At 60.6% G+C, this 24,863-nt stretch overlaps 9 protein-coding genes across 9 annotated transcripts; all 9 read right to left on the reverse strand.

Annotated features, from left to right (window-relative positions):
• Positions 1–137: 137 nt before the first annotated feature.
• LMXM_24_1740 (conserved hypothetical protein) lies at positions 138–1,307 on the reverse strand (the record flags this gene model as incomplete). The annotated part of the gene is made up of 1 exon (XM_003875942.1): positions 138–1,307. One exon carries the CDS (start codon positions 1,305–1,307, stop codon positions 138–140), a length of 1,170 nt encoding a protein of 389 aa, XP_003875991.1.
• Positions 1,308–2,129: 822 nt separating this feature from the next.
• On the reverse strand, positions 2,130–4,367 carry LMXM_24_1750 (conserved hypothetical protein; the record flags this gene model as incomplete). The annotated part of the gene is made up of 1 exon (XM_003875943.1): positions 2,130–4,367. One exon carries the CDS (start codon positions 4,365–4,367, stop codon positions 2,130–2,132), a length of 2,238 nt encoding a protein of 745 aa, XP_003875992.1.
• Positions 4,368–5,292: 925 nt separating this feature from the next.
• Positions 5,293–6,105, reverse strand: LMXM_24_1760 (conserved hypothetical protein; the record flags this gene model as incomplete). Its single annotated transcript, XM_003875944.1, has 1 exon — positions 5,293–6,105. One exon carries the CDS (start codon positions 6,103–6,105, stop codon positions 5,293–5,295), a length of 813 nt encoding a protein of 270 aa, XP_003875993.1.
• A 1,659-nt stretch (positions 6,106–7,764) lies between these two features.
• Positions 7,765–8,106, reverse strand: LMXM_24_1770 (inhibitor of cysteine peptidase; the record flags this gene model as incomplete). Its single annotated transcript, XM_003875945.1, has 1 exon — positions 7,765–8,106. The coding sequence occupies one exon, from the start codon at positions 8,104–8,106 to the stop codon at positions 7,765–7,767; it is 342 nt and encodes a 113-aa protein (XP_003875994.1).
• A 1,725-nt stretch (positions 8,107–9,831) lies between these two features.
• LMXM_24_1780 (fatty acid transporter protein-like protein) lies at positions 9,832–13,797 on the reverse strand (the record flags this gene model as incomplete). Its single annotated transcript, XM_003875946.1, has 1 exon — positions 9,832–13,797. One exon carries the CDS (start codon positions 13,795–13,797, stop codon positions 9,832–9,834), a length of 3,966 nt encoding a protein of 1,321 aa, XP_003875995.1.
• A 3,456-nt stretch (positions 13,798–17,253) lies between these two features.
• LMXM_24_1790 (conserved hypothetical protein) lies at positions 17,254–18,051 on the reverse strand (the record flags this gene model as incomplete). The annotated part of the gene is made up of 1 exon (XM_003875947.1): positions 17,254–18,051. The coding sequence occupies one exon, from the start codon at positions 18,049–18,051 to the stop codon at positions 17,254–17,256; it is 798 nt and encodes a 265-aa protein (XP_003875996.1).
• A 1,125-nt stretch (positions 18,052–19,176) lies between these two features.
• On the reverse strand, positions 19,177–19,497 carry LMXM_24_1800 (conserved hypothetical protein; the record flags this gene model as incomplete). The annotated part of the gene is made up of 1 exon (XM_003875948.1): positions 19,177–19,497. The coding sequence occupies one exon, from the start codon at positions 19,495–19,497 to the stop codon at positions 19,177–19,179; it is 321 nt and encodes a 106-aa protein (XP_003875997.1).
• A 646-nt stretch (positions 19,498–20,143) lies between these two features.
• LMXM_24_1810 (putative short chain dehydrogenase/reductase) lies at positions 20,144–21,466 on the reverse strand (the record flags this gene model as incomplete). The annotated part of the gene is made up of 1 exon (XM_003875949.1): positions 20,144–21,466. One exon carries the CDS (start codon positions 21,464–21,466, stop codon positions 20,144–20,146), a length of 1,323 nt encoding a protein of 440 aa, XP_003875998.1.
• A 1,016-nt stretch (positions 21,467–22,482) lies between these two features.
• On the reverse strand, positions 22,483–24,006 carry LMXM_24_1820 (putative short chain dehydrogenase/reductase; the record flags this gene model as incomplete). The annotated part of the gene is made up of 1 exon (XM_003875950.1): positions 22,483–24,006. The coding sequence occupies one exon, from the start codon at positions 24,004–24,006 to the stop codon at positions 22,483–22,485; it is 1,524 nt and encodes a 507-aa protein (XP_003875999.1).
• Positions 24,007–24,863: the final 857 nt, after the last annotated feature.

Genomic DNA, 24,863 nt, shown 5'->3' on the forward strand with positions numbered 1-24,863 from the left:
AACGAGAGGGCGAGGAAGAGGAGTAGATACGGAAAACATGCTAGACAACTGATGCTGTTAAGGAGAGGGAAGGGAGGGGGGGGGCGCTCTGTGTGCGGGTGTGTGCGTGTGCATGCGTGTTTTGTGTGCCCAGCTGCTCAGCTGTTGTTCTTCAGGAGCTTCTTCACCTCTTTGCGCGGCCACCAGTCGGGCAGGTGCGTCCGCACCGGGGTGCCATCCTTCAGCTGCAGCCCCGGCACCGTCTGCGTTGCCTTGTCCACGTAGCGCAGGCGAAAGAGGCCAATGCCAACGTGGCCACACACGCCCGTCACCTCACCGATCTTTTCTCTAGCAGACGAATAGAGGGGCTCTCCTACCTCCACCGGCCGCGTCGTCGCGACCGCGCCCTCGTCCGTGATGGTACCCGCTGCTGGTGGGTCCACACTCGCGGGGCCGAAGTGGAGCGGCACCGTCCGCTTCCGTGTCACGAGCATCACGTGTGTTCGATGCGTGAGCTCCTGCCCAACGTAGCACCCCTTGTGAAAGCTGACGCCTTTGAGAAAGTCCAAGTTGCCTTCGAAGGGGAGACTCTTGTTGTGCTTGAACACATCTGGCCCCTCGCCGATGCCCCGGCTGTACAAGAGTGTTGTGTATGGATCGGGGGAGGAAAGCGGAGGGGCCCACGTGGCGGGCACGACGCACCTCCGCAGAAACCAGTTAGGCGGCGTGACGGCGGGCGGTGGAGAGGCGGAGGGAGGGGCCGCCGTTGCGGACGCCGCTGCCATATCTACTGAGTCTGACGCAGCCGTGGGGGAGGAGGGCGGCGGCAGTCGTGGGAAGAGCGCATCATTGCGCGGGTCGGGGAAGCACTCTGTGTGCTGCTCCTCCAGCGTCTCTCGGGACAACGACGTGACTGAGCTCGCCCTCGCGTCACATCCACTTGCGGAATTACCGCTGCGTTGCGCATCCGCGGACATGTCCTCCAAGACGGCCAGCACCACGAGCTCTTTGCCGACATCATCGATGCGAACCTTCTTGCGCATCTTCATCTCTGTGAGGTGGTCAAACAGCCCAGCTGCGCTTCGTTCGTGCACGTCAACGAGGATGGCGGCCTGTCCCTCATGGACCTGCTTGCACTGGTACAAGTGAGCGTCGCACAGAACGCGGCCGGTGAAGTAGAGGAAGCAGCCGTACATGCTTCCAGCGGGGTGGAGGTCGCGGAGGTCGTTGGTGAAGATGCCTTGTAGAAACTCGTGCGCATCCGTGCCGCGCACGCGCAGAATGCGGCGACTCGGCAGTCGACATACAAATGGCGCTAGCGGCTTCATTGTCACGCCTATCTTGGGCGCGCTATGAGGGAAAAGGGAGGGGAGGAGCAGCAGCAGGCAGTATGATGCGCCTGAACACGTCGAAGATGTCTCCAACGTCGCCCTCACGCGTGCAGAGTGCCCGTGCCTGTATGTGCGTACGTGTAGAGACGGCCTACGAAAGAAGGCAAGAGCACCCCTGTGACACCCCGGTACACCTCTCGCTCAATGGTACTGCGAGGCAGAAGGGAGCGGAGCGTGTGTGTGTGTCAGGGGGGGGGAGCGGGGGAGGGAAAGGGAGAAGAGGTAGGTGCCTCATAGGAGGTGACGGTGGTGGTACAGCGACTGTATGGCATGCAGAGGCCCACGCACACACCGGCGCATACGCCATCAGCAGGTGGGATGCTGCCTATTCGTTTGCCTCATCCCGTTGACGATGGTTCTTCGCTGTCTTGCGGTGCAGCAACGGTTCGCGCGGGAGACGCAGGAAACGAGAGAGACAGCACACATGTGAGCCAGATACCCCTCCTCCTCCTCCCCCAAAAGGGGCAGGCAGGCAACCCCAACTCATCGTCAACGACGACAGCGACGCGCCCGTTTTTGAGGTCCGTGTATATATGTTCGTTTGCCTGGCCGGCATCGCCTCTCCATAGGGCGCCAGCAGCGGAGGGCGTTTCGCTGTCCAGCTCCCACTGCCGCATCCCTCCCTTCTCCTCCCTGAGGAGTGGAGGCCGGGGTTGCCGAAAGCTGTGAGAAAGTGCTGCAGCGGGGGCCTTGCATGCCGCCATGCTACCATGCTACCCTGTGTCACCTGTCTTCTGCGTCATAAGGAGAAGAGGCGGGTTACGCCGAAACCGCTTTATCGGGTATGATGCCCTTCTCTGACACTGCGAGCGCGCACACGGGGCACCGACACTCAAAGCCATAGTGGTCCTTCAGGTAGCGCCGCCGCGCGGCGGCGGCAGCGGCACAAGTACGCTCCCCAAAGTCCTCGACACGGATGTAGCTGGTGAAGAGCTGCTCGCCGGCTTCGATCGCTCGCAGCGCCACTACCGACGCCGCCACAGGCCCCGTGGTGGGCTGAAAGCAGACGTTTGGCACACAACTGTGGTTTAGCTTCGTGGCAACGTCGTAGAGGGCCACACCAGTGGCATGCAGGGAGTTCTGAACACCGGGGCTCCGCGCCGCCTTTGCCCCTACTGCGGCGTATGCCCTTCCCGTGTTGCTCGTGTGAAAGAGTTTGTAGAGGCGCTCGAGCAGCATGACCGAGCTCGCCGCCTGTGCGGTGGTGCCGTCTTCGCGACCCGCCACCGTAAGTTTGTCCGTACCCGCCGCGTCGCTGCCCTCAGCCTTGTTTCGTAGCCATCGGCACCACAATGTGTAGAGAGGGCTGGCGACGACGTACATGTGGGCGTTCGCGTTCGTCAGCCAGTACAGCTGCAGGTACAGCTGGAGGGGAAAGGCTGTAGACTGCGCCACGGCGAGGGCCTCGGTGACCCACTTCAGCACCTGCGTCTCGCTGGTAGTCGCAGAGGGCGACGGCGACAGGCGCTCCAGCGGCGGGTGACGCGGGTCAGGCGACGGCGACCATGTAGAGCCAGTACCGCTCGCGCTTGACCCCGTAATCACCACTGCCGTGTACTCCTCTGCGCAGCACAGTAGCCACCACCATGTCAGCAGGTGCCAACTAAACCTCAGCAGTGCTCGCTGCTCCGCGGAGAGGAGCTGCATGGCGCCTTCAGCGTAGCTCGCCAACATGTCCTCCAGCCGGCTGCGGAAGCTCGAGGCGACGGTGTCCTCCAACCACCCCACAAAGCGCTGCGGTTGCGGCATAGGTGCACTCGGCACGGGTGCCGAGGCCAGCGTGAAGCGCAGGTGTTTAGCGAGAAGAAGAGCGAGCAGCCAAACCCGCTCGTTGCAGCGACGGGCGACAGAGTGAAGGGAGGAGAGCGCGTCAAGTCGCGTCGACCACGCCTTCAGCCGCAGGGCGACCGATGGCGGGTGTTGCGCAAAGGTGACGATGGCATCAGCAGTGGGATAGCGGAGCAGCGAGACGAGTGGCGCCTGTGCTGACGGCGGCGCCGTTGAAGCCATCACAGCAGCAACGGCGGAGGACGTACCATCCTCTGCGCCTTCAAGTGCGGCGCCGTTCACGGGCGGGTGACCGTGCTGCAGTGAGGTCAGAACAAAGCGCTTTCCCTCCTCGATGAGACTGTGCGTCTCGCAGGCAGGTGTACAGAAGTATACGCAGTGATGCCGGCCGACTACATCCACCTCTGTCACGTAGGGTCGTGGGCTTCCAAGGGTGGTGACTGCCTCGACAGCCGTCTTGACAGAGCGCGCTGGCAGGGACGCATCAGTAGGTGCTTCCCCGGGCGCCTGCGCGAGATGCTGCACATTTGCGTGGTGGATCAGCTCCCACGTCGACGGGGTAGGGGACTGCGTCAGCGGGGTAATGTCGCCGTTTGTGTTCCGTGGCGAGCTGGCGCTTGGCTCCACGTCGCTGCTTCGCTCGAGCTCCTGCAACAAGCCGTCCAACCGGCTGCACTCCTCCCGCAAGAACGCTAGCAGCGGTGCCCCACATCCAAAGCAGCAGCGCACACACTGCAGCTGCTCCTCTTTCGCAGTACCCGCCCCAGAAACGCGGCTATCGCGGCTGCCCTGCTGAACATCGTCGGTGGAGACGGAACGGGTGCAGTGAGCTGGTTTCCGCCGTGGAGAGCGGTTCATTCCACAGGGCTCATGCTGCACGGCGCCGTAGACCTCCACCGCCCCCTCATCAACCGTCTTGCTGGCGTCTTTGGCAGAGACCGGTTCGGCTGCGTGGCTTTGCGCCTCAGCTGGACAGGTGTTCCACATCCTGTAAGACTGCGCAAACACCGACGGAGCTTCCCAGAGAACGCGGTCGCCTGCCTGGCAGGGGCGAGCCGCAAAGGCGCCTACACCCGTCGCTGCGTCCACCCACTTCACTTGAAGTCGGAAGGAGGTCGAGGAGCTGCCACATACATCTTGGCTGCTGCGATGACTGTTGCCAAGGTGTGCGGCATCGTCACTGTCTGGAGAGGCGCAGCTGATTATCATTCTCTTGCGTCGTCGCGTTGCAGCTTACCTTGGATGGTTGCGAAGCGTGAGCGTGATTTCATGTGCACCACGGTGCGCCGACACAGCAGTGGGGAGCGATGCCCGTCCTCTAGTTAGTCTTCTCTCTCACTCTGCGACGCACTTTTTTCTGTCGGTTTCCGTTACGTCAGCGATGCTTCGGCTTGCTCTCTGCACCGGGCGCACTGCCGATCTTTGGCGCAGTCAAGACGGACGGAGCGAGAGAGCTCGTCGTGCGCGCGCACGACCGCCTCTGCGCGTCCGTTGGCGCGTGCACGCTTATCGTGTTTATACTGTGTAAGCCTCTTTCCTCCGTTCTTTGCCTCTGTCGCACACAACAGACCTATGCTCACAGAGGGCGAGCAGGAGATGGTGGTGGTGGTGGTGGGGGGAGGAGGGAAGCGCGGAGAGATGGAGAGGTAAGGGGCGCCTGCACCACGTGATATACTGCTCGCCGCGTCCGTCTTTGTCGAACGTCTGCTTGCAGGTCTTTCTACATCTCCAGTGCGTGTGGGTCGATACCGGGGGCTGTGGCACTCTGCACGTTTCGCTCTGCTAACAGCGGCATCCTGCGGAGTCCTATAGTGCGGATGGCATCCAACTTCAAAGCGATCTATGCACGTGTGTATGCATAGGAGGGAGACAGAGAAAGGCACCCAGGTGCCATGCGTCGACACGGCGAGTCTCTCGCATACATCCTGCGAACGCCCCACTCATATATATATATATATGTGCGTGTGTGTCTCACGCTCTAGTTCTTCTCTCTTCCACGTTGATGGTTGCTGCGCATATATATATATCTTCACGTGACTCTTCTATCCGTGTGCTCTAAATCCCTACGTGTGTGCGTCTACGTATGGACAACCTCGGGCGTGCCATCAGCATGCCTCCCGCCCGCTTACCCGCTCTACGCCGTGCACGCAGACAGCAGCGTCGTCACGCAGACTTCCAATGCGTGCCACCGGAGCACCTGCGCCTGCGCCTCCTGCGACTCCGCGCCGACGCACACGCGATGCACGTCGTCACGGGTCATGCTGCGCTGGGCGGCGAGGAGCATGGATTCTGAGATGCCGTAGAAGAGAGCCACCTTCGACACGTCGGCAAAGGCAAAGGCGGCGCCGGTCCAGAAGGGTTCCGTGATGCGCGCAAACATGTGCGGCTGCGCAGCGCTGTTCGTCAGCTGCACACAGGCGTGGATGGTGGTATCGAGGCCATCGCCGTCCTTCACCGTGGATGCCACCGCACTGTCAGCCCCCACATCGTCTGCAAAGGACACGGCAGCAGCACGCGCGCTGCCAGAGCGCTTGTAGATAATCACCACGCTGGTTGTCTGCGGCCCTGGGGGGAGCACCTGCAGAATGCGGTCCAAGTTGTGTGAGAGGGACAGAGCAGCAAAAATTTGACGACTGTTCGAAACTCGACGCGCCGGTTGCTGGTGAAGCAGCGGCGGCAGTGATGGTGGCGCGCTTGTCGACGCTGACGACAGCGAAGATGCCGCCGCGAGGGGAGAAGGAAAGGTGAACGGTGACCGGGATGTCGCCATGTCCGTACTTGCCTCCACCCGAAACAGCGCCACGGCCAGCTGCAGCGGCGAGATCAGAAAGGCGTGATCCACGACGGCGGCGTCGATGTGGCGTCGCTTCAGCTCTGCGTGAATCGCCGTTGCATTGGTGCAGTCGTGGTAGCAGCACACGTTGAAGCTACCTATTCGCAAAGGCATTTTGGCGAGGAGGTAAGGAGGGAGAGGGAGACGGAGAGGGAGAGGCGGCGGCGGCGGGGGGCGGAGGAGGGTGCCGCTGTCTCGTTGGATGTTCTGCTATCGATGTGCGGAGCAACAGCGCGTGAAGACGCTCGCAATCCACAGACAGGTTCGCTCGTGTTGGCAGAGGAGCGGACGGAGTGGTTGGGCGGGCGGGCGCGCGGGGTGGGTGGGAGTATCCAGTGGTGCACCAAGAGATGCGTGTGTATGTGCTTGCGTGTGTGTGTGTGTCTGTCTATAAATCTATCGTTTCCTTCGCGGCATGCTGGCGTGGAGGGACCCGCTTGCACACAGTCCGCTGTCGCCGATAGAGAGAGGAGAGGGAGGGGGAGGGCAGAGGCAGCGTAGGATGTTCGACTGGATGGGAGGCATTTTCCTCGTCTCTTCTTATCACCTCTGGTCACGCGCTCATCTATGCGTGTTGGCGTCTACGTTGACGCACGGGAGTAACGGCGCTGGGCGAGCTCGACGCACGACGAGCCACTGCGGCCCCGCGCCTGTTGTCCTCGTGGCGCTACGACACACGACCTGGAGGCCTTTACCTCCTCCTGTAGAGCACGCGCAAGAGGACTGACAAGGGTGGCAAAGGGGGCGGCGGGGAGGGGAGGGGGGGGGCAGGGGCTTCGGTGCTTGGATTGATGACATGGGTAAGAAACGTGAAATGCGCGATGAGAAGCAAAAAAAAGGCAACAGGCGGGTAAAAGCACCGGTGCACTGCGTCAACGGGGGGGGCACACGCACACACACACACACACACACACACACACCAACGTACGATGAAAAAAAGAAAAGCAAGAGATTGTATAGAAAGCATGAGCGGGTGATGAGTGGGTGGGGTCCGTACATGCCGCATACGTCCCGTGTCTGTGTATCTGCGTGTACTTCGTTGACAGCGTTGATAGGTTCGCGCTTCTTCACGGAAAATGAGTGTCACAGTAAAGACAAGAGAAGGTACAGTAAGCATGGTAGAATAAAGTCCTTGTCGTTGTCGCTGTAGCGCAGCGCTACGACAAGGAAGGACGCAGGTGCATGCATGTGTGCGTGTGGGAAGGTGAGGGAGGCACCGCATCGAAAACTGAAAGGTAAAAGGGAAGAATAAAAGAGAAGCTTGCCAGGCGTGTGGGGCTTCTGAGCTGGTGGGCCGGCGTAGACGGGAGATAAGACGACGAGGCAACAAGGGCAGAACGCAAACGGCGATCATCAGACATGATGTAGCGTGATGTGCCTCGGAGGTGGGTGTGTGTGCGCACACGTATAGGCCTGCATACGCACCCGTTGTGTACGTGCACATGTGTGAAGACATGAGGGCCGAAAGCCGATCCTTTACATTCACTCGATCGAGAGCCCGACTGCACCGCCGTCTTCTCTGCTTTAACAGTCGCCAGCAGCATGATGCACGCCAAGCAGAGGTATATGCGGAGGCTTATCAGGATGAGGGTGGGGTGGGGAAGACGTGGACGACGATGGCCCTGGAATAAGAAGGCAGGGATCGTCGGCACATCGCGACGTGAGCTTTGGGGTGGGTGGGTGCGCAGACACACACACACACACACACACACACACACACAGACGCATGCGCACACGGCGCGTGGTTCCTCTGCGTTCTTCCGTTTTCATTGTCTACTTCACGTTGAGGTGCAACGTGTACCGCTCGTTTTCTGGCTTGATGCCCTCGAAGGGGCGCGTGTAGACCAGCTCCAGCGTGTGATGGCCCCTTTTCCGCGGTTTCACGAGCACAACGTAGATGCCACCAACTCCCACCATAGGAGTCGAGGATGGTGTCGGCGTGTACTTGCAGACAACTTCCAGGATCTCATCGCTGAGCACATCTTTGCCCACAAAACCAACGCGCGTCCACATGTATCCAGTGGTCGGGTTGCCCTTCAGGTGGATCTCGGTCGTTTTGCCGACATGCGTGTCCACCCACTTGTCGTTGTCCTTCACACTGAGCGGGGCGATCATGTTTCGTTGCACCCGTGTCTGTGTATATATGCTTCTACCGCTGGCGCGATACGAGGAGTAAGAAAACAGGCGAGTATGAGCGAGCTGAGTTCGCAGATGCATAAGCGGAGGGGAAGGGACTACACAGACGTTGTCGAAAGCACACGAAGGGGGAGGGGGAGGGGGGGGGGTGAAGGCAGGGAAACTGAGGAGTGGGAGAGCATGCATGCATTGGTGTTCCCAGCGACATCAGACATGTCTGCAAGAGATCAAAAAGCATGGAAGAATAATATCTTCAGCGCGTCTACTCTCTGCGATACAACATGAGGTCACTCTTCCCCCCACCCCTGGCCCTGCCACAGGCCCCAACGCCTGGTGCGAAACACCGGTGAACACGGGCGTTACAGCCATGAGCCGACCCAATCATCGGAGCACGGCCCCTGCCACAAACGTCACCCACCCATCCACCTGCCTCACTCCCGCTTTTATCATTCCCGCCGCCACCCGGCACATCCCCCCTCGACGTGTCTGAGGCTCCCCTCCACCAGCAGGCAGTGTGAGGGCCGGGTAGCGGGATACGCTCGAGTCACGCGGACACTTCGCCCATCATACGGATGGCGTGACCGTGCTCATTGTCGTCGGTCGCCCCGATGTCGCACCATCGAGGACCTGACCCTGCCACTACCAGAAGTGGTTCACTGTTGGGAGGGATAAGGGGGGGCGGCGGCGTTGGCTTCCTCTCACACAGAGAGTGGAGGCACTAGGCCCTGAGACAATATGCACGGAGGTGGCCGGCATCCACAGGTATGAGGGAGGGAAGGAAAGGACGTGGAGGGGGGGCCGAGGCAGATGCCGCCCGAGGAATCTTCCTCGCGCACACGCGCTCACGTACTGCCCTTACCGCCAGTGCGGAAGGGCCACCTCGAGGGTTGGAGGCACAGCAACCTATCCGCCTTGTACCACGGCCGATACCCAACTAAGCAGTGCATGGGGAGGAGTGGTGGTGGGAAGCGGCTGGGTAGCGCGCACACACACGCCTGGGTGCGATTGTCGGTGTTCTGTTCAATAAGGAAGGCACGGAAGGCGACTGGCGCACAACAGGGAAGCACAAACACACACACGCACACACACCAGCTCAGACTTGCACGTACATGTGCAGATCCACGCCGTGGGATATCGGCATCTCTCTCTCTGGCTGTTCGAAAGTTCGTGTGCTGCCTGTGTGTGGTAGGGCTCCAGAAGGTGCCCTCGTCCCTGCACACCCGCGCATACACCGAGGCGAGGATAGTCAGAGAGAGAGGCAGTGCCGGAGAAGAAAAGTGAGCGGGAGCGGCGTGGTGTGGAGGTGGAAAGGGAGGGGGAGGGTAAGGAGGAGATCTGTGTTGGGTGAGGAGACGCATTCGCTGCCGATGGGAGAAGCACAGCGGCACATGATGCCACCTTACACTGCTATACACATAGACCGATCTCTCCCCTGCACACACACACACACACAGACACGCAGACATAAACACAGAGGCAAAACGTAGACACATAACACGTGCATGACAACCCTCTCCCCCGCTGATCGGCGCTCTGCTTCCCATACCAGGTCATCGACCTCTTTTTAAAAGTCAGAGAGCGCGCCCGCGCACGACATCACACACGCACGCACACACACGCCGATGTGCCACCCGCACTCATCACTGCCACAGCCATAAACATCGTGTGCGTGCGTGTGTGAGAGAGAGATGGTTTTGTTTCATTTTACCAGCCGCACTTTTCCATGTTCGCACCGAGAATGGCACGAGTCGCGGCTGTTAGCGGGACGTAGCCGGCGGCGTGTGGGGCACCGCTGGCACCCTTCGAGCCCACCGGCGGCAACGCCAACTCCTTCAGCGCCGCCTGGTTGGACACAAGTACGTAGACGCGCACGTACGGCGTCGTCGTCGCCTCGTCTTCGCCAGTGATGCTGCTGCCCCACGCACTCACTGGCACCTCCGCGCAAGTCGTCGAGCTCCCGTCGAACTCGTAGCCCTGATTGATGAGGATGCCTTTCTTGTACTTGAACGTAGACGTCTGTGTGGCATCCTCGGCCACAGCGTGCTTGTTCGACCGCACCTCGGAGGAGCTGACCCCGTTGTCACCGTCTTGGTTGTCGTCCGCCACCAGATCATGCATGCGCAGAAATAGTGGAATCGCGGAGGCCGGAAGCATTGCCTGATTCTCCGTCCCATCACCGTTGCGCCGCACTTTGCCAGTGAGAAAGCCGTGCAGGTCATCCTGGAGAAAGCGACGCTCCTCGGCGAGGGTGAGGGACTGCGGCCGCGACGGGGCCGGCGACCGGGACGACGTCGAGCTGCGGCTCGTGCTGCTGCATCCGTCCGAGGACGAGCACAGGTGTCGCGGCTGCAGGCTCAGCATGGCCATACCAGCTCGCCCCTCACGCCCTGGCAGCTCCACACCGTACACGACGGCCTCCTGCACCCCGACGCGCGTTGTGTGGATGGAGTTGAGGGCGTTGGACACTTCAAGCGTGCTGACGTTCTCGCCTTTCCAACGGAAGGTGTCACCGACGCGGTCAATGAAGGTGCAGAAGCCGAAGCGGTCCATTCGAATGAGGTCGCCAGATAAGAAGTAGCAGTCGTTTCGGTGCGGCCACAGCACATGGCGAATGACCTTGTCCTCCCGCGCCGCCTTATCCTCTTCCTGGTCGGCTGGCGCCGTCGACTTCGCCTTCGTACCGCCGCTGCGGTTGCCGATAGAGGCGCCGTCGGCAGCAACAGCGCCGTGGGTGGCCTTGTGGTATCCATCAAAGCGGCGAAGCGCGAACACGTCAAAGCCCTCGATCACTTCTCCCACCACCTCGCCCACATCGCCGACGTCGCAGTGCGAGCAGTATCCCGTCTTGGGGTCGCGGTATACCTGCTGGGTCTCCTCATCGAACCGCAACACACGGAATGGGAAGATGGGGATGTACTGCGTACTGAGCCACTCGATCGGGCGCGGGAAGCGCGGGATGTGTCCCACGATGCCTGGCATGCCAAACAGGTTCAAGAGGAAAATGTTGCCCTCGGTGGAGCTGTAGAACTCAAGCGGGTGCGCGATGTTCAGTCGGCGCATGCACTCGACCCAGATGTCCTGGCGCAGTCCGTTGCCGAAGGCGTACGGCACCCGCCATACCGTGCGGTTCAGCGCCGCCAACGCATCCACCTCCGTCGTCATCGACGCCGTCTCCGCCGTCGCGTCAGCGGAGGATGGCGTGTCCTGGATGGGGGAGTGGCTGCGCTCGTACAGCACGGCGTACCGCAAGACCTCGCCGATGTACTGGACAACCGTGACGTGGTAGCGCTGCAGGTCCTTGCGGAACTGCGAGGCGCTGAACTTGGTTCGGATAATCATGCGCACAGTGGGCACGGTGGCGGCGAGGCGAGTGTGGCGCGGTGCACAGCGGCGTGTTTGCGCCCAGGCATGCTGCTGCTCCTCCAGCGCGTGCAAGAGATGGCCAAGGCAGAAGACGCTGCCGACGGTATGACACATGGGCAGGCAGTTATACAAGGTGATGAGGCGGCGCTCATTCTCGATGGCAGCGAGCTGCGCCGGCGTGTAGAGTCGCTGCTCCACCGCGGAGGCGACGAAGTACTCCAGGCCGAGGACTGCCGCGAAGAGGCGGAGACACCACAGGGAAGCGCTCCAGAGGGCAAAAAGGGCTACCTCGACGATGCTGCGCTCGCGGCACTTGACGCCCAGGGACTCGATGCCGAAGACGTGCGGCACAACCGGGCAGTGGTACTCGATGCTTCTCGCGACGGTAGGCATGCCATCTTTGTCCGTCTTTTCTGTTGGTGTTTCCCGCTTGCCGGACGCGGGCGGCCGTGTTAGGGAGGTGGGAGGGGAAGAGGAAGACAGCTGCTGCTGTTGTGACGGCCCAGGTGCTGACGCTGCTCCCGCCGCCGCCGTGTGTGTGGCTACATAGTCCACCTCGTCCATCTGTTGCACAACGGTTTCGGTAATCTTGTCACGGTAGTACAAGACGCGGGAGAGGAAGCCGGTCGCGAAGAAGCGCAGGTGGCTGAACCGTGCGGCCTTGGGCAAGCCCGATGTGCCGGAGGTGTAGATAAAGAGGATCGGCTGCGTGTGGTGGAACCGGCGAAGCAGGCGGGAAAGGATGGAGGCCATCTTGGTCTTGTAGTGCTGCAGCTGTTTTCGACCCTTGACTGAGGCGGCAGCTGTCGCGTACGGCTCCGCACTGCCATTCTTGGCGGAGGAAGGTTTGCGCAGGGCCAGCATCGACTTCCACGACGGCGGCGGGTGGGAGAGGATGACGTGCATGAGTAGGCGCACGCGCGGGCTGCTGATGAGGTAGGTATGGCGCGTCTCGCCTACTGTGAAGGCCATGTCGGCTTGCGCGCGCAAGAAGAAAGGCTTCACCACGTCGTAGAGATCCAGCAGCGGCGTGGATGGCGGGGCCAGAACACTGTCGCTGGCAGACGGGTCCGCTGCTTTCAGCGACTTGGCTTCACCGTAGGCGCTTGCGTTGAAGGCCCGCAGGAGCTCCTCCATTTCTGTTGTCATGGGACTGGACACGGGCTGCCCCGCGGCGTTGGTGCTGCGCCAGAGGTAGATGCGCTTCACATGAGGCGGCACGTTCAGCTCAAGCTTTGACGTCACGTTCTGGTCGTCGTCGTCGGCGGCGTCGTCACTCTTTCGGCGGCAAAAGAGGAGAGGCACGTAGGCGACGTCCATCACGATCATGACGCTTCCCGAGCACTCGATCGCGTGGTAGAGCATGGTGTTGCTCGCCAGATTCGTGTTCAGCAGCGCAGTCCGGCAAGGACGGTAGGTGCCACGCTCTGCCTTGGGCTGCTCGCTATTGCTGTTGCGGTAGAGAACGTCGAGGAGGGTGTGCAGCGGTCCACCCCGCGCTGCGGCCATCCATACCGCATTGTATTCCACCGAGTTGGGCAGCATGAGCGCCAGACAGTCCGCTTCAGTTGGGCGCGGCGGCGGCGGCGGCAGCAGCAGCACCGGCGCTGCTGCGGCGCCGGCCATCTTCGACTGCTGTTGCGCCCTTTTCCGGTCTTGCCCTTCGTGGATCCACAAGAGGTCCCACGCGATGGCCTCACTGAGCAGCGTTATGAGAATAACCAAGTCGCGGTACGTGATGGTGGTTGGGTGCCCGGCTGCCACCACCGAGGCATACGTGGCATCGGTCTCGGAAAGACGGAAGACAATGTTCTCCTCGCTAGCGTGGCTGCTCTTACTCGGAACCGCCATGCCGGCGGCGATCTGTGCGTTGCGCTGCCTACAAACAAGGATGTCTTGATGCATGAGTCGCTGGAGCAGCCGCACGTCGACTGCCTCGCTGTGTGTGATGGCGGCGAGTGAGTCGAACTTGGCCAGCAGCTCTGCCAGGAAAAGTAGCGGGTCGATGGCGCCGCTCGCCTGCGCGCACGGCGGAGCGCCTCTCTTGGTAACGTGACCATTCGACGTCTGTGTGGAGCTCTCGGCGTCGCGCCTCTCGAGGTAGATCGGTCCGTCTTCTGGTGCGGCGGTGTTGTAGCGCCACGCACACTTCGCCTTGTACGCAAGGAGCTGGTACGGCACGCAGGCGTGGCGTGCCTGCACCGCCCCGAGGGAAAAGCCAAGCTGAAGGTACGCGCCAATGGTGCGCAGGGCGTACTGGACACCCAAGCACCACTCTAGAATGGCTTCTGTGTTGATGGTCGACATGGTCTAACGATGGGATGGGGGTGGGTGGGACTTGGTCCTATGTTGCTGAGGATGAGTGTGTGCCGCAGCAGCAGCACAAAGGTTGGGGGTGGGTGGGCGAAAGAAGCTCAGCAGCTCAGGCTCAGTCAATGCCTAGTGATGCTTATCTACGCGTGTGTTATGCGCGTGCTCAGGAAACTATATGTGCCGCTTATGCGCGCGTCTGTGTGTGCGTGCGTGTGCTGTATCCGGCGGCCGAGGAGGAGAACAAGGAAAACAAAATGAGAGTGCCCTTCTCCGCAAAGTCGCGTTACTATGCGATGCGCGCGACCACAAAGACAGAGGACGCGAATGGGAGTGTTGCAGGCACAACACACAGGTGTGTATCGACAACGAGGCAGAGACACACGCACACGACAGAGAAGAGCTAGTGGGCACCATAGCACGGAGGAGGAAGACAGGAAGGGTGATGAAGAGATGGAGGTGCGTCCCAGAGCGAGAGTTTCGGGGTGGGGGCCTGAATGGGGGGGGTGAGGGGCCAATACCGCAACAACACTGCCCCTCCCCCTCCCACCTTTCTCATGAGTAAAAGCGTGGGCACATTACCAGCGCGTCGAGAGGTAGAGGGAGCGAGGAAGAGGAGAAGAAGTGGCGACAACGGTGGCGGCGGATTCTGGGTGAGGCGCTCGCCCCTCCCCCTTTCGTCACCTCTCCACGCGTGGATGACACACAGACACACGAGAACACAGCGCAGGAGCAAGGAGGAGCCGCGCACGGGCTCGACTGCACATCCGCGTTGGCAGTGTTCATACGACGCCAACCTCCCTCCCCCATCCCTCTGCTCTCCTCCCCAGCCGGGTGACAATGGGGGGGGGTGACAAGATTGTTTCTGGCTAAGTTGTTCTTCACTCTTCGGTTAGTACTCCATCAGACACAATTCCGCAGACACACGCGCACATACAGAGGTGCGCACAGGCGGCCGTACACACACACACACACACACACACACACACACACACACACACACGGACATGAACACCGAGATACAAAGATACACGAGAGAAATAGAGAGAGATCATCACGGAGAAGCCACGGCATTCCTTCGCACCGAGATGGTATACACGCTTATGGGTGTATGCACATGGGCGAGTTCTTGCATGTATGTCATGTATGTCGTGTGCGTGTGCGAAACTGGCGGGGGAGAGGGAGGAAGGGTGATGGTGGTGGTGGTGGATGGGTAGGCGAGACCACCTCGGGCAAGCTGGTGGACATGCGAGCACGTGTGTCTGTGTGTGATGATGTTCACACAAAAGGGGATAGACGTAGAGGTGGCTTAGAGGAGAGTGGGAGAGGGAGGGAGGTGGCGCAGAGGGCTGCCAGAATACACAATTATCCCCGCTTCCTTCTCCGTCAATAATCGCTGCTCTTCTCTTCCTCGACTTGTGTCACACGTGCACCCTCACGACACCCACCAACCCACACGCACACGCACTGGTTCGCCTACTGGCCCTCGATTCGCACATTACCCCACCACCGCCACATCCTGCGGTACGGGACATTGACCTCGAGTTCCCGTCGTGCCCATACCGATGTGCTTTGCTTTACCGTGTTCCCCCCTCCTCCCTCCCGCGTTCTTCACACGTTTTACCCACGACTTACTGGTATGGCTGAAAGCCACCGGACGGATTCCCGCTTTGTGGCTTTGGCGCACCACCACTCAGGCCGCCACCGCGACCACCGCCCCCACGCGCACCGCCGCCACCGCGAGCACTGCTTCCACGACCTCCACGGCCGCGGTAGCCGCTGGCGGCTCCAAGCATGGTCATGAAGGTGGCGAGCGCCTGGAGCGGCTCAGCGCCGCTACGGCCACGACCACGGCCAGCACCGCGGCCACCGCGGCCCGGCTTGAAGTTGGACCGCTTGTGGGTCACCTGTAGTTGAGTGAGGAGAGAGAGGGTGAGGAGAGGCAGAGGGGAGAGGGAAGTAGTGAGGAGAGGCGGAGAGCGAAAGTAAGGGGGTTAAGGATGTTGATACAAAGTTGAGGAGTCTTTACCTGCAGCAGCGGGGGAGGGGAAGGGAGGGGAGGGAGCATGCGAGGAGAGAGGTTGATGAGATAACGTGAGAGGACACAGAGAGGGAGACCAGAGGGCAAACAAGGACAGGCAGACAGCGAAAGCCACACGCAAAGGGGGTGGGGTGGGGGAAAAAAAAGAAAGGCAGGGAGGGGGAGAGAGAGGGAGAGAGACGCACCCGCACATACACGTACACACACACACACACGTATATATACATACCCCGTCCGGCACACACACATACACACACACACACAGAGGAAAGGTACTATTATATAATACATATATTCTATCTAGATCTATATCTATATATATATGATACAGGTGTGTGGATGCGTGTGTCACGTACCCGCTGTGTGGCGCCCCTCTTTTTTTTCTTTTTAGTTGTGTTCGTTGTTGTTGTCTGCCGTCCGTCTCTTTTGGCCCTTTTTTTTCTATTCGCGTCCGTCCGTCCGCGTATGCGTATGTGTGTGTGTGTGTGTGTGTGGGCGTGTGGGCGTGTGGGGGAAGGGGGAAGGGGTGGGGACCTCAGTTGTGTTTTGTGTTTTATGTTTCTTCTGGTTGTTGCGTGATGGCCTCGGCAGGTGTGAGGGCGCGGTGAAGGCGCGGGCGTGTTCGGTGATCGCGGTGAACGCAGTGGATGGGCTACAGACACACATGCGCAGAGGAAAAAAAAACAAAGGGAGCGGAAGGGGCAGGGAGAGGGAGGGAAAAGGGGGGCGAAGGTGCAGCGGTTTGATCTGGGACTCGCGCACGGTTCCAGTACTCCGCACCCCAACTTCCCTCGCTCTGCTCTCCTCCTCACTTTCTCGCCGCTCTCGCTATGTGAATGTGTGTGTGTGTGTGTGTGCTCGCCGCCACCTCATCACCACCTCGATCCTCTTACCACCACAACCGACGCGCACCACGGTCACCATCACACCTCCACGCACGCGTGCTTTTTCGTTGTTTCCCCCTTTGCTTTAAAAGTTTTCGTTGTGTGTGCGTATGTGGCTCTTTGTAGTTCGCCCGTCCAGTTGTCCGTATGTGTCTTCATGACGGCTGCACACCGCTCCGCGTGCGAGTCGCACCCTTTTGCTGTTGCGTCTGTCTGTCTGTCTGTCTGCCGTCCAACTCCCCGACTTCTGCGCTGATCACCTACACACGCACACACCTGCATCGGCACCATTCACGTATACAGTCGCATGCACCAACTCCACACCCCACTCCACCCCGCTGTGCACACACGGACAAACGTGCGTGTGTGCATGGGCAGGTGCTCCTTTTAGTTAGGGGGAGGGGTGGGGGAGGGGAGGGGAGGGGAGGGGAGGGGAGGTCATATGCGTGAGGGAGGGAGTGTGTGTGTGTGTGTGCTCCACGTGCGCTGTCTTCGATGCCAGTGTGCGGGCACACGTGCACAACCCCTCTAACCAAAGACAGCACGCCAGCGAAGCACACCTCCGTCGCCACAGACGGACACACTCCGCCCACGCGCACCCCCCTCCTCCTCGCACGAGGCCGCTGCATGGGTTTTTAGAAGCCTAGGCAAAGAAAACTGCAAATAAAAGAGAGGGGACGTACTCACGCATACGATTATGGTGCTGCCCTTGAAGTTGGCGTTGTTCTTTGTGTCGATGGCCTTGCCCATCGCCGTGTAGTCGGCGAATTCAATGTAGGCAGTGCCCTTCAGCTCTCCTGTCGCGCGGTCCTTCAGCACCGTGCAGTTGAGAATGTTGCCGCAGTCAGCGAAGAACTGCACTAGCTCCTCCGGCGTCGTCGTGGTGCCGTCGGTGCCCCTTGGCAAGTTGCCGATGAAGATCGAGCGGCTGTCCGTATCCTTGGAGAAGCTGTGAACGATTGGCGTTGGTGCAAAGGATGACGCGGCGGCTTGCCCAGCGCCACCTATGGGCTGCTGCTGCTGCTGCTGCTGCTGCTGCTGCTGCGAGTAATCAGGCTGCTGCGGTGTCGGCATGAATGGACTGGCATTGACGTTGAAGGGATTGGATGGCTGCTGCTGTGGTTGTTGAGGCTGGGTCTGGAACAGTTGCTGCTGCTGCTGCTGTTGCGGCTGGGCGGGGGCTGTTTGGCCAAAGCCAAACAAGGAGGCAGGAGGCTGCTGTTGCAGCTGCGGCGCCAGCTGCTGCTGCTGCTGCTGGCGCAACTCTGCATCTTGCGCCAACTCTGCCTCGATGCGCGCTATCTCAGCCGACAAGTCGCTGTCCATTGTGGGGAGGTAGGGAGCAGGAGAAGCGTAATGGTTTTGATGGTTTCTCTGTAGACCGACTTTACACTCTCCGGTGAAACAGCTGAGCGGAGAAAGGTTGGGAGAAGAGATGGTGAACGCCTTAGCAGTTGGCGTGTATCTGCGTACAAGTTACACATGCACGCGTGGGTGCGCGAGAGGTGGAGAGAGGGGGAGGAGTAGGGAGCCATTATGTACGAAAGTCAGTGCACGTGTACTGCAGTAGTCACCGTGGCGCGTGAGGAGGGGATGACCAACACGCAACGGCGACACAGGGAAGAGAACTGCGCCGACCCCTGCGCGGGCGGTGGCGGCTTGCAGAAAGCACGCACCCATTCCGCACGCAGGCTAACGCGTATCGGAGTAAAGGAAGAGGTTGGGAAGATGGGGGGGGGCTCGTTCTTCCGCACCTCCCCCTCCTCGCACAGGCACGCTAATGCTCGCTGCGGGGGAGGGGTGTGTGTGTGCAGGGATTAAGGGGAGACGAGCCCACTTCCACTTTAACCGGCGACTGTTGCTGTCGAGGTTGCTGGCACGATTGCGGAGGTAGGGGAGAGAGTTGGCGAGTGTGTGCACGCCCTTCAAGATCTCTACATAGACCGTTCCACGGCAACGCCGCACGCAAGGAGATGAAGGTCCGCCGGAAGACGGGATACGCGAAAAACAAAACAAGAAGAAAACAACACCAAACGAAACATAAGCGACATCATCAGCATCACGCACGCACGCCGGCGTCGACGGGCAGGTCGTTGTGGCAAGCACAGCGCCGTCTTACGAACAGCTTCACGGATACAATGGTGAAAGGAAAGGCGAAGGGGAGGGGAGGGAGGAGAGGGAGGGGGGAGCCTGATGAATGCCGTGGCAGGCCACCTCTAATCCCCGACTCCGCGTGCACATTTCCGTCGATGGAGCAAGGGGGTGGTGGAGTCACTGGATAAGCGAAGAGGGGCCTCGCATTGACGTCGGAGAGCGTTAGCTGAACACATAAAATGAAGCAGACGTCCTCACGCCTTCGACCACAACCGCGCTTGCCATCACCCTCCTCCTCTGCAGGACCGTGCAACACTCTCCAGGTGCATGTGTGTGTGTGTCTCTGTCTCTGTATGCTTAGAAGCCCTTAGCGGTCTTCAGCGCCAGTGCGTCCACCTCCGGCTCCCTCTGCTCCGGCGGGGCAGGCGGGAAGTGCTGCTGGATGAAGGCGATGTACGCCGGGTCGGAGTTTACAATGGCAAAGAAGGCTCCAAGGTCGTAGCCATCTGCGCCTACCTTTCGCACCGCCTTCTTCGCCTGCAGCTGCTCCCAGGACAGCCCGGGGATGGCGCCACAGATGAGCTGATCCATCATGGCCTCGCTTACCTTCGGCTGCCCTTGGGCGTAGCTAAGGAAAGCCGTCTTGACGCGCTGCGTCTGATCCTGAGTGAGACCCATTTTGTGTGCTTCGGCAGAGGGAAAGGGTCGATGTATGCGCGCGCGTGTGCTTGTATGTGTGTGTAGGTCTGCCAGTGAGCGCTTGTATGAGCGTTGTGTGAGGAGAATCCACTTTTACGTCGCAGAGGAGGGCCAGCAGGCCGAATGCGCCGAGGAACGCGAGTGAGAAAGGGGGGGGGCGGAGGGCGGTAGTCATAGATGAGGGAGAGAGAGGAGGCTTGCCGCACGTGTCACGGCCACCCGCCATCACCATGCGCATCGTCACCCCAGCCCCAGTGGCGTAGAGGGTGGGGATGCACAGCCCCTCCCTCTTCACCGCACGCAGAGAGAGAGGGAGAGAGAGATGCACAAGAAAGATGACTAAGGGATGCAGCGAGGCTGCCGCAGCACGCCACCCTCCACGGCCACGAGGCGCCTCGTCGCCTTCTCCCCTCCTATCCAACCACTCACGCACCACTTCTGTGTGTGTGTGTGTGTGGCAGGTCTGTGAGTGCCTTCACGCGTCACGTTCGCGGTGCTGCCTGCTTTGCTATCTGGAGTTCGAGTGCGTCTGCGACCATCCATCCCTTCTTCCCGAACCCCTGGATGGGTGCGCACGCGCGCGCACACACACATGCACATGCACGCATACAGGGCTGCGCGCTTCCTATTCCCACTTCATGTACGGCTTCATCTTGTTGTGCGCCCACGTCATCACCTGATCGCGCTCCGCCACGTTGCAGGCCGTCTTGGACAGTCCGGCCGGCTGATAGCGCGTGTTCATGTAGTACCCGCCGTTCTTGAAGTCGTCCCGCACGCAGCAGTTCACTACCGTCTGACTCCCCTCCCACGCGGTGCGCATGACAAGGATGTAGAGGTAGTAGAGATACACGAAGGTGCCGGAGAACGGAGTGCTGCGGTATAGGTTTGTGATGACTCCCCCTGGTGAGCAGGCGCAGCAAGTGAATCGTGGCTCGATGCTTACGGTTGCCGTGGCGCCGGCAGCTTCAGTGCCGCTGGCCTGTGAGGCTGCAGCGGCTTCAACAGCGGCGGCGTATCCGGACCTGCGCGACGCAGGCTGCTTGCGTCCACCAGTAGTCCTGATGACCTGCTGCTGGCGCGTCAGCCTCGAGGACACGCTACTCTTCGCCGGCTTCGGGTAAGAGCGGAGGGCAAGCTGCTGGGCGTGGAAGATGTTGCCGAGCTTTGTGAACCCGTACTGCTCCAAGCCGTCGAACTTGTTTGCGACCCGCGGTGACCATACGCCACGTCCACTGAGGTACGTCTTCACGACGTCCCCCTTCACGCCAACGTGCGCAGCGCACGCGACGTAGACGATACGGCCGTGCGCTGCCTCCACGAGCGGGAGCAGACCCTCGGTGAGTAGATACGGGCCAAGGAAGTTGATGGCCAGCTGCACGTCATCGCCAAAGCGGGTCGTCACGTACTTTTCCTGCAGCACGCCCGCTGCGTTCACCAGTATGTCGATGGGGCGGTTGCTCTGCCGCGCGCGCTTGCAGTACTCCCGCACGGCGATGAAGTCGTCGAGGTTCAGCGGCTGCAGATGGATTTGCTGATCTGCGCTGTTCTTGGCGTGGCTGCGGACGTACAAGAGCGCCTCCGCGGCGTGCGGCGAGTCCTTGGCTATAATTGTGATGTCCGCCCCCATCTTTGCCAGCTGCGCCGCGGTGGCCTTGCCGATGCCGCTGGTGCCGCCGGTGAGGACAACATGCCGACCGGTCAGGTCCTTGGTGCATCGATTGCGCCTGCCGGCTGCCATGAGGCGCGACAGCACGAACAAGCTGGCCATGAACACGCACTGCACCTCAAACGGAATCACCGGCAACGAGGACATGTGGGTCACAATGTAGCCCAGGATACAGCCTGCCGGCATTATACCCAAGGTCGCACTCTCCCGCATGATGGTGAAGGTGTGGCGGCCGTAGTGGTAGACGTGTTCGCCCTCGAACATCGAGACATGGCGGAACATGCCCGGGAAGAGCGGCTTCTGCTTCACATGCGAGATGGAGCGCGGCGACGGACGCGCAGTGCGCAGTTTGACTTGCTGCGTCGCCTCCCCAGAGCCGCTTGCTGTGGTTGTCGCCACGATGTCGTCTGATGCTGCCTTCGAGACGGCTGACGGAGCTGAAGGCGACGACGCAGGGGAGGCCATGGGCGAAGATGTCAACCCACGTGAGCCATTGCTTATCCAGCGCCGCGCCGGGGCGAGGGCGGGGGTGTGCGCCAGTCGTTCGGAATGGGCAAAGGTGATGGTGCGGCGAACGCCGTCAGCACAGCTGCAATGAAGACGGAGTAGGAGGGCGGCGGGCTGTGAGTATCGGGGCACCACTCGTGGCGCAGCTGCACCCACAACCGCGGATGCGCTCGCACCATACCGATACATGCTGCGCCTTGCGTTCCCCCCACGTCGAACGCCTGCCACACCCTGTTCTCCTGCGTAGGTGCGCGTGAGTGATGGATACTAAAAGAGAACGAGAACCGTGCACACATGCACAGACAACGCCATCCACGCAAGAGTTTCAGGAGGAGAGGAGATACCCATGGAACAACATAGAGGATATGGACGCACCTACGCCCTCCTCCTCCCCCCACAACACACACACACACGCACACGAGCACAGGAGATGGCAGATGCGGATGCGAGGGGGGGGGAGGGAGGGAGAGGGAGGGTGCAGCAAGGCGCGCGCACGCAGAGCGAGACGGAATGGGTGCAGAGCACTTGCCCACCTCCCTCCCTCCTTCCTCTCCCCATGCCCAGCGCTGCGGATCTTTCGTTTGACCATCTTCTTCGTGCTACTGCTCTTCTTGTGTTACTTAGCCACTCGTACAACGACGCTCTGGCGACGATCGCCGCCTCCTCACCCCCACCCTCATTACCATGAAGTCCATCAGCATGTCACGAGAACCAGCATAACACGTACACATGGACATACACACTGACCCCCCTCCCTCCAATACTCCGGCGCATCCATCGAGGGGCGGCTCTTACTCCGGGCGTACCGTGTAGTACTTGGCAATTGTCTTCGCCATAGCCCAGTGCACGACATCGTCGCGGCTCTTTGGGTCTTGCGCGCGCTTGCTGAGCCCACTTGGCATCAGCGCACACTCGGCGTAGTAGCCGCCGTTCTCGATCGTGTCGCGCACGCAGCAGTTCACGACTGTTTGGCTTCCCTCGTACGCATCCTTGATCCACAGAGACCGCAGCGTGCGGGCGACGATGTTGTTGCCGAGAAACGGGTTCACGTTTGCTTGCTGCAGTGAGGTGAAGCAGAAGCCCGGGTCGGCGCAGCATACATCGACGGGGTGCAGATCGCTCTGGCGGTTCAGCGGGATGCCTTCATAGCGGCGGTTCGCAATGGACTGAGCATGGTAAATGTTGCCGAGCTTCGACGCACTGTAGCAACGCGCGGTGATCTGCGACTCGTTCGGGCCGGGCAGCAACATCATGCGCTCACGCACCACGTTCCCCCTGGAGACGCCGTTGTGTGAGGCGCACGTGACGTACACAATGCGACCGCACCTATGCGATGACTTGCGCAGGGACGGGAGCAACGCCTCGGTGAAGTGGAACGGCCCGAGGAAGTTGACGCCGATGTGTTCCTCAAACTTCTGCTTCGTCACGGTCGGCTCCTCCTTCCACACACCCGCGCAGTTCACGAGGAGGTCGATGCGGTCGTGCGCGAGGGCCTTGATGCGCGCAGCAGCTGCCATCACCTCCAGCTGGTCCATGTAGTCCATGGAGATGAAGGTGACACGGTTCTCGAGAGGCTCACATCCAGGAGAAGCGGAGGAGGACGCGACTGTCGCGGTTGCAGCCGGCGCAGCAACGCGGCAGTTTCGCTGTAGGAAATCCATCGTCTCCTCCTCCTTTCCAGAAGGCGCAGCGATGATGACGTGGGCGCCCATGTCCAGCAGCTGCATCGCTGTGTAGAGGCCGATGCCGCTCGTGCCGCCTGTCACGACGCATGTGTAGCCGGTCATGTCCTTGTGAACTTTGTTTCTGCGGCCGTGCACGCTTAGTCGCTGTGCCACAGCGCTGGCCGTCGCGTACAGACCCGCCTGCACTGGGTTGAGGTACGCCGACAGTGCGTAGTAGCAGGCGTAGAGCACTAGGGGCAGCCAGAGTCGGCGGCTGTGCAGCATGAGGTAGCTCATGTGCGAAGCAGTGGAGTACGAAGGAACGTTGTCAGCGTCGCACACGTACGCGGAGGCCTCTGTCTTGTCGTCGCTGAACTTGTGGATGCTGCCTACTGCTGCTGATGTTGCCGGCGGCGACGACATTGACTTGACGCCTTTGTGCCGTCCTGCTGAAGTGAACGTGGATGAGGAAGAGGGAGGTGCGCGTGTGGTGCCTGCTGGGGACATACTTGTGCCAGTCACCGAAGCCGCTGATGATGACGACGCATTGCCGGAAGAGGAGAGCAGACGGCGCGCCGTGATATTGAGCGGGGCAGCGGCCGAGACTGCCGACATCGCCACAAGGCGGCCTCTAACACCGAAGTGAAACATGGGATCGTCTGTCTGCCTGTCTCTGTGTTAGTGCAGGGGGTACGCGGTGGCACCTCCTCAACTTGTACTGCTTCCTGTCGATGCTGCCTCGCCTTGGCAGTGCTCTGGATGGGTTTGCGCTGATGTGGGCTTGGTTGAGCGTGTGTGTGTGCTTGGGGTGCGGGAAGGGAGAAAAGGCAGTGAGGTGGCACACACGACATGTGGTACTCATACGCTTAGAGCTGGCGATGACAACCTTGCGCAGCACCCTCCTCCTCTTCGGGGAAAGTGAGGTAGTGAAGGAGGTGCGTGTGTGTGTGTGTATGTGTGCAACGGCATGATCTCATGTGAGCTGAAGGGGCCCTACTCCAGTGGCGGCTCCAACCAAGAGCTACCTCCCCACAACTGTCATCGTTTCCTCTCATGTTGACCGCCCTCGCTTCTCGTAGCGCCACGTTGAGCCTCAAGGCAGCGGTGGACGTTCGACGAGAGGTGCTTGTGTACGCACCGAGGCACCGGCAAATTGGGAGAGCGACGAGACGGGTGATCGGGAATGGGTGCCGATAGAAAAACCGATAGTCAGGATAAGATCCACGTGTCGCACGCGCGAGGGACACAGAGAGAAAGGGAGTACGCGCGCTTCTTGTGTGTACGTATCTTTCCAATACAGCCAGCGTGCGGTGCCAACACCAAGTGACGCAGTGCGATCTCCCCCCAAGCATAACAAAGGAAGACAACAGTGAGAGCAGTACCAGTAGTCGTCGCTGCCCGTTCATGGGTCCCCGCTTCCTGCCCTTGCCATAAGCAGCAGCGGCATGGTCAGGTATGATTTAAATGGTCAGTATTGAGCGATATCTAGAGAATTCGTCGACGACATC

Source organism: Leishmania mexicana, chromosome 24, assembly GCF_000234665.1.
Source record: "Leishmania mexicana MHOM/GT/2001/U1103 complete genome, chromosome 24".
NCBI classification, from domain to species: domain Eukaryota; phylum Euglenozoa; class Kinetoplastea; order Trypanosomatida; family Trypanosomatidae; genus Leishmania; species Leishmania mexicana.